The 8,831-nt window shown below is 37.0% G+C and overlaps 1 protein-coding gene across 5 annotated transcripts in view; it reads right to left on the reverse strand.

Moving 5' to 3' along the window:
- Positions 1-5,789: 5,789 nt before the first annotated feature.
- klhl5 (kelch-like family member 5) overlaps positions 5,790-8,831 on the reverse strand; it is a 145,782-nt gene continuing 142,740 nt past the window's right edge. For all 5 annotated transcript variants that reach the window (XM_043692954.1, XM_043692943.1, XM_043692923.1 and 2 more), the window contains one exon: positions 5,790-6,959. In XM_043692954.1, coding sequence (XP_043548889.1) covers positions 6,903-6,959 — 57 coding nt within the window. In that variant the 3' untranslated portion in view covers positions 5,790-6,902. The remainder of the gene's footprint in view (positions 6,960-8,831) is intronic.

The following is an 8,831-nucleotide window of genomic DNA, read 5'->3' on the forward strand; positions in this document are numbered from 1 at the left end:
GGATCTTGGTTGAATACATCCACATCAAATCCCAGTGTGCTTTAAGAATGGGAAGGCCTGCAATTGACATGATTTTCTCAGTTGAGCACTGAGAAGAGAAATTCTGTGAACAAAGGTGACCACTATATTTTGTCATTACTGATCTCATCAAAACATCTGACCATATGAGCAGAGGCAGACTACTAGAGAAAAGTGGCTGTCAGCTAAAGCTACTCAATGTCATCTCTTTCTATGAGAACAGGACAGGTAAGGTTAGCTATGACAATATCAGAGCCTTTTGTGATCCACAAATGGGGTGAAACAGTGTTTTGTTTTCGTACTGACCCATACTAACTAATTATTTTTGTTAGTGTCATTTTCCTTCTACAAAGGTTGTTTACTTACTGATCAGATTGATGAAAGCTATCAGCTTTGCTCCTTTCAGATCTAAGGCAAAGATGCATCAATTGCTCATCAGTAAATTGCTTTATGCTAACAATACCATACCAGCATTCATGATTTGGAGATGCCGGTGTTGGACTGGGGTGTACAAAGTTAAAAATCACACAACACCAGGTTATCCAACTGGTTTAATTGGAAGCACGAACTTTCGGAGCACTGCTCTTTCATCAGGTGGTTGTAACACAACCATCTGATGAAGGAGCAGTGCTCTGAAAGTTAGTGCTTCCAATTAAACCTGTTGGACTATAAGCTGCTGTTTTGTGATTTTTAACTTTATACCAGCATTCCTTAGTGAGGAAGACTTTCATCAGTAAATAGACAAACTCTCTCAGCTTGATTTGACAATCATCATCTGGAACATAAAAGTGATATTCCAGGATGTTGTCATACTACCTGCTATCAACACTGACAATTTGATGCTGGAAGTCGTAGTAGTACATATATCTAGGTTCCATGATCACTATCAATTTGATGTTTGATACTGAACAAATGCATCACAAATGTTGCAGCTGTTAAGTCCAACCAGAGTAAGTGTGTGGAACAACAGCAAACTCAGAGAACATCAAACTGCAAGTCTACTAAACCTGCATCCTCAGTATATTTCACAATAATATGGCAAACATTGACACTGACAACTGATAGAGGGTCACTGATGTACATTACTCTCCTATTTGTACAGACTTTGGAAAAGGCAAGCAGAAATATAAAGCTCAACCAGTCGAGAAGAGGACCCAGACAAAATGGAAGCTCACAATTTCTCACATGTTCTTAGCATAGTCCTCCTCTGCAGCAAATATGACAGATGCAGCTATTGCATAAAGGGCTCTCTAAGCCATGCCAGTCAAGTTGAACACAGTTGATTACCATGGTGCATCTTACAAGAAGGAAGGCTGCCACTAAGTCATGTAGACATATTTTTGCACATTTCATAACTGTGTTTTAGAAAGTAGCAATGATAATCTAAAGAACACACAAACTTCATCTGGTAGACTAGGGATGAAGCAATGCACATTTGCAATATCACGGCTGAATACAATTTCCTTGTAAACTACTGCACTTCTTTTACACTTTCTTTGGTGAAATTGTAGCGTTGGAAACTTTCCATCTTTTGTCATTTTACAGAAAACAGTTTAAACCCACCTTTGTTCTTCTTATAAAATTGTTGAGGTTGACGTCTCAGGCAGAATTAAGGTGCACAGTTCCTTGCATTTATCTATCTTCTGACTGCAGAACTGCATATGAGAATTCTGTGAAAAAAAGACTATGCTGGCTCAGGAGACCTGAGCACTTTCATCCTGGTCACAAACTGATGAAAGGTTTCTTCAACCTTGTCCTTCTTAAATTTGAAATTTTAATCCTTTCTCCATACATTACCACATCTGTTGAAAACTTCTAGTATTCTGTTTATATTTCAGATTTCCAGTATCCATGATATTTGCATTTTTGTTTTGAGAGAGAGTGAGCAGTCAGGTAGAATGGACTCAAAGGCATGGGTGAAGGTTTCAAGAGCAGATAAACTGAGTCCAGAATGAGATAGGAACATTAAATGGATGAGCGCAGGCACTGTTGGTAACAGAGAGTTTATGAGGTCATTAGCTAAACTCATGGTCAAATAGCATTGTTCTACAAGCTATGATCAGTTAAGCAAAAATCCTTGAAAGTGAAAGACCTCAAATTAGCCCAGTACAACATCCAAGTGACAGTTATCTGCAATTAGCTTAGCTCTAGAGTGTTACATAAATTATGATTGTTATGAGGTGGCCAATTAAAGAGGTAAGATAAATAACTGCACTTACACAAGAGGTTTGTGTAACTGTGAATGAATTATAACACAATAGCAACACGTATCAGTCTACCAATAGATTAGACATTAGTTTAATTAAGGACATTTATATTGAATATACTTTATCACAAATATTACTGTTTAGCAATACATGCTACCATACATTGTGAATTTTATATACAATCTTCCTGGGGGTCTGAGATTTACAAAATGTGTATCCAGGTATCAAACAATCTGATGATATAATCACACCATACTTTGGCAGTATGTATAGCAGTAAAATATCAAACTACAATGTATTTTTCCTTTATTTTGAAAGAAATCAATTGTCCGTAGAGAATCAAAAGCTTGCCCACAGTTCTTAAATCAACTAGCTGAAGGAATGCATTGTCAACATAATTAAAGTGGATGGATAAAAGTTTAATTTAGATAAAATATTATCTTTACATGAAAAGTGCAAAGATTGTGGTTTACAACCTGAATGTCACTATCACAGATAGCAAATTATTTTGAAATGTAGTGACTTTTGATACATGATTAAACATTTTGCACACAGCAAGGTCCCACCAATAGCAATGAGATGATCAATTAATCTTTACTTTTGGTAATAATGATTACGAGAGGAATGTTTAGCTGGATACTGGCAGAACTCTGCTCATCTTACAATATTTCCATGGTTTGCTACTTGAATTATTCAAAGACAGTTAGGGCCTTGCTTTAATACATTATACAAAGGACAATGGTTTGACTGTAGAACCATCCTCAGTACTGTACTGAGTATACTCAGTATCACTCTAGATCATGTGTTCACGAGTGGGATTTCACTTCCTCTCTTCTGACCTTACAACAAAACCAAGCAGATACTTCCTGCAATACATCTACTTTTTACCTTTTTATTTCCTCAAATTAATTTTGCTCTTAGAAGAATTCATTTTTCTTACACTGGTTATGCTTATCCTCAATAATTAGCTTTTGAAATGCTATTTCCTTTTACCTAATCTTTCTTTCGATGTCATTTTAGAAAGTCTGTGAAAGAATGTGAATACATGAACTCATAAATATGAATTAGGTTATAAAATACTACTCATTTCTGACAGCAATAACCACGCTAAAACTATTTAATTCCTACTATTTGTGGCCATCCTTGATGCTTTATTTTCTATAATCCATCACTCTCCTAAAGGGATCTTTTATGTTAGAATTTCAGCTGTTAATTTTCTATTCCTTATTAAATAGTTATCTGTTCTTTTATGCGATCAAGGCAACACTTAATGATGCACAATTCAAATGTAAAATAAATCAGCTGAGTAAAACTTAATTGGAAGAAAATACGGGATATGACTTCAGAATTACTAACAGCAGAATATGACTGGGTTTTATCACAAGTAAAAAATATAGAATTTCAAAGGAAAGTTGCTAGCCATGGCTGCATGACTTTTTTTTGTGACCTCACATATCTGTGTTATTTAGGGAGCAATAGGATCTAAAAACGGAAAAAGGGAATTTGAGCACAGTTGGAAGGAGCTAGTAGTTTCGAAGTGGAAAAGTGGTTCACAATTTTCAGGTTAACCTTAAATAGATTGTTCAAACACTGGTCCTGGAAGTCAACTAGGTATCTACACTGAAATAGGAAAAAGTACTGAACCAATTATTGTCAATTATAAATGAAAGAATGAATCCTTACATAAGTACTTAAGTCACTGTACAATTCAACAAAATTACATACATCAGGATGTAATTCATTATGGAGCAAATTATTATCAATATCTCATAATTCAGTGTTCTGCATAAATGATAATTAGCAAATGTTAGGTATAATAGTTAACCCAATAACATACACCTTAATGAAAACTGGTTGAACAAAGTTATCAGTTCTGATCAAGGCACAAAAAGTGGTTTGTACAGACTTCTTAAACCAGTTAGATCTACCAAAATAAATATTCACAATAAAATACTTTCCAACATAATAAGACCAAATGACACAAAATCAACTGGAACACAAAGTAAAATAGTTGGTAGTCAAGCCATTATGGTCAGGATTATGGTGTACTGCTTTTAATTTGTACCTGCAGGGAGTCAAAAAACTCCATGAATTAGATGGGATAGTGGAACAGAGGCAAAATTGTGTTTGTTTGCTTTCTTGCCCTTTTCAGTTAGATATTTAAAAAAATGTTCAAATCAAACCCACAACTCATGAAAAGTCATCAGTTATTCAACTGCACCTGAGATGGAATGTGGTATATAAAATCAATACTCCTTTGATAGTATTGAACTTTCTGGTTTACAAGTCTGTGCTGACAATTTCTGATCGTAAATGATAGCAAATAGACTCTTTTTACAAGAACAAAAACCAAAACTAAACTACAACAAAGGAAAACTGCAGATTTAGATTAAGGCATGAGTTAAAACCCATCATTATGACACGGGAGTTTTCAGATATTTTCCAGAGTTAAAACAGTCACAATGCAGAGCACAATCCATATTTGGTCAGTTAATAGCTCGCCTTAGAACACAAAATGTACAAAAGAATTTTGTAGTGTCAAAAAGCAGAAAGTTTGGAATGTTACAAGCTACACATAAACAGCAAAACCAATACATTAATAGGTTTTAGAAACAAAAAAACCTTTTACAGCATCTTTTATATATTAAACTCTCCTGAATATTAAAAATGTACCTGCATTTACTTTATTTTAATGAAAACTGTTTGGATTAAAAAAAAGATATGATTAGAATATGGTCAATAAGTAACATATAGATTCCATTAAGACAACGGTTCAATGAAATACAACATAAAAGGGGTAATTTTCCACTTGTGTTCTTAACACACAATAGTACACATTAGAATAACACATACGACCCATCTCATCATCTACCCAGTGAAACAAATTGATGCAGTGGGGAACGGCTGTTCAACATTTTTCACCCACAATTCAAGCCTATCTCCTCAAGTGTTGCTCTTCAATGAAAACGTGGGAATGATAAATTATCCTTTTTAATGTGCCCTTGACCCAAATATTATTAGACTCAGATATGTAATGTTTCCATTCATCATTACATCAGACAATTCAGACAAATGGAAAAGAAAATCATTTTTAAAATGTCCTAGCACAGTGCACTGTTACCTAAAACCGGTCAAAGATTAGAACGTACAAGCAGAAAGTGTGTCAAGGTCAAGAGGAAGGACTTAGGTTGGGAGAAGATGATTAATATCACATAGGTTAAAAGTAATGGATGCCTTAAACAGCCTCAATTCCTCTGCATAAATTCAATGCTACTTAAATATTTTGAAAAGTGAACCTTTCACATATAAGGAGCAGAACATAACTCTAAGAAAGAGATAAAAATAGAAGTTGCTGGAAAAGCTTAGCAGGTCTGGCAACATCTGTGAAGAGAAATCAGAATTAACGTTTCAGGTCCAATGACCCTTCCTCAGAAACTAAGGAAGTTCTGAGGAAGGGTCACTGGACCCAAATGTTCACTCTGATTTCTCTTCACAGGTGCCACCATTCCTGCTGAGCTTTTCCAGCAACTTCTATTTTTTGTTTCTGATTTACAGCATCTGCAGTTCTTTTGGCTTTTATCTAAGGAAGAGATGGCAGGTATTTTAAAATAAAATTTCAGTCCACAATCTTTTGGTCCTATTTTAGGAAGGCAATACAAGAACCATCACAATATACAATTCTTTCACTTCAAATATAGCTTGTAAACCTCAGTTTTGAATTGGATTATATGGTAAACCAGTACCACGCCTGCACTCCAGTGTAAATCTCACTAGTGAATCCTCCCTACATTTGATCAGCTCACCCTACTTTAATTTTTTTGGGCAACAGTTTTTTTAAAAATTATTCTCCAGGAACAAATCATCAGAATTTAGACATTTGCTCCACACCAAGATCAGTGGCAGCGAAGAATTGCAGGAAACTCAGGAGGAAGACAAACTGAGGAAAATGAAGAATGGATGGCCCCAAATCTAGGTGAGTCTGAGATCATGTTGGTGCCAGATCTCCAATAAAGGAGAGGGTTGGGGTGGGAAGAGAGATGATAATGGACAGGGCAAGGTAGGATTTATGTGGGGAGGCAAAACTGTTGGGTGCAAAGAAGAGGAACTTCAGGTGGCACAGAAAATCCAGGGAAGTGGCACCCCACAACCAACTCCCCACTTCACTGACAAGATGCCCACAGAGTATAATCTGTCATGTTACATACTTGGCTCAGGCATCTCCTGCCACCCATTAAATCACAATAGTGGCTTGAGGCCCTTAATTGAGCATTAATTGCCCACTTGATTATCTCAGGTCATGGATGAGTAGCTTACCTGACCCCCTTCTTCAAAATCATGGAAGCATGGTTGGGCAGGCAGGCAGTTGTCATGACACCAATGACATCCTAATTTACAGGTCTGCATCTGTTTTCCAGTCGATGGGCAGCTAGTAAAATTCTGCCATCAGTGTTTTAAATTGTGTGCACCAATTCATTTTTGGGATATTATACTTCAAGGATCAGAAGAAATGTTTAAAGATTTAGATATTTGGGGTCCCAGTAATTTTTGGGCTCCTTAGCATTTGATAAATCTTTTAGTTTTCCTTAATTTTGCAGTTAAATTGGTGTATTGTCACATATTTATTTCTCTATGAACATGTGGAATGGTTATAATACAAAATTTGCACTTAAAAAAAAATCAAAGTTTAACAGTGACCACACAAGCTCCAGCTCTTCCAAGGCACAGTGGTGCAACCTGTTTAAAAAAAAAAAGGAGTACATTTAACTTGCCGAAAATAGAAATAGATGCACAGGAAATAACATTCACAATATTCTTTAAATGTACAATCCTCAACATCTCACTCATCTTCAACTAGGTTTACTTAGCTAATTCTTTACAACAGCATTATTTTTCCACAATATTTTAATGCAAGGAGCCTAACAGGGAAGGCAGATGAACTCAGGGCATGGTTAGGAACATGGGACTGGGATATCATAGCAATTACAGAGATGTGGCTCACGGATGGACAGGACTGGCAGCTTAATGTTCCAGGATACAAATGCTACAGCTAGGATAGAAAGGGAGGCGTGGTGTTTTTGATAAGGGATAGCATTACAGCTGTACTGAGGGAGGATATTCCCAGAAATATATCCAGGGAAGTTATTTGGGTGGAACCGAGAAATAAGAAAGGAATGATCACTTTATTGGGATTAATCTCCCCCTAATAGTCAGAGGGAGATTGAGAAACAAATTTGTAAGGAGTTCTTAGTTATCTGTTAGAATAATAAGGTGGTTATGGTAGGGGATTTTAACTTTCCAAACATCGACTGGGACTGCCATAGTGTTAAGGGTTTAAATTTGTTAATTGTGAACAAGAAAATTTTCTAATTCAGTATGTGGATGTACCTACTAGGGAAGGTGCAAAACTTGATCCTTCTCTTAGGAAATAAGGCAGGGCAGGTGACTGAGGTGTCAGTGGGGGAGCACTTTGGAGCCAGCGACCATAATTAGACAATAGACAATAGGTGCAGGAGTAGGCCATTCTGCCCTTCGAGCGTGCACCACCATTCAATATGATCATGGCTGATCATCCTTAATCAGTATCCTATTCCTGCCTTCTCTCCAAAACCCTTGATTCCACTATCCTTGAGAGCTCTATCCAACTTTTTCTTAAATGAATCCAGAGACTGAGCCTCCATTGCCCTCTGGGGCAGAGCATTCCACACAGCCACCACTCTCTGGGTGAAAAAGTTTCTCCTCATCTCTGTCCTAAATGGTCTACCGAGTAATTTTAAGCTATCTCCTCTGGTTCGGCACTCACCCATGTTTCCTGCCTCCAGAGTGTCCAATCCTTTAATAATCTTATATGTCTCAATCAGATCCCCTCTCAGTCTTCTAAACTCAAGGGTATACAAGCCCAATCGCTCCAGTCTTTCAGCGTACAGTAGTCCCGCCATTCCAGGAATTGACTCGTGAACCTACGCTGTACTCCCTCAATAGCCAGAATGTCTTTCCTCAAATTTGGAGACCAGAACTGCACACACTACCCCAGGTGTGGTCTCACCAGGGCCCTGTACAGCTGCAGAAGATACTCAATCCTTCTCGTTATGAAGGCCAGCATGCTATTAGCTTTCTTCACTACCTGCATGCTTACCTTCATTGACTGGTGTAAAAGAACACCCAGATCTCTTTGTACTGCCCCTTTACTTAAATTGATTCCATTTAGGTAGTAATCTGCCTTCCTGTTCTTGCCACCAAAGTGGATAACCATACATTTATCCACATTAAACTGCATCTGCCATGCATCTGACCACTATTCTATTAGATTTAAAATAGTGATGGAAAAGGATAGGCCTGATCTAAAAGTTGAAGTTCTAAATTGGAAAAAGACTAATTTTGACGGTATTAGGCAAGAACTTTCAAAAGCTGATTGGTGGCAAATGTTCGCAGGTAGAGGGACGGCTGGAAAATGGGAAGCCTTCAGAAATGAGATAATGTGAATCCAGAGAAAGTATATTCCTGTTAGGGTGAAAGGAAAGGCTGGTAGGTATAGGGAATGCTGGATAACTAAAGAAATTGAGGATTTGGTTAAGAAAAAGAAGGAAGCATATTTCAGATATAAACAGG

The sequence above is a fragment of the Chiloscyllium plagiosum genome, chromosome 1, assembly GCF_004010195.1.
Source record: "Chiloscyllium plagiosum isolate BGI_BamShark_2017 chromosome 1, ASM401019v2, whole genome shotgun sequence".
NCBI classification, from domain to species: Eukaryota; Metazoa; Chordata; class Chondrichthyes; order Orectolobiformes; family Hemiscylliidae; genus Chiloscyllium; species Chiloscyllium plagiosum.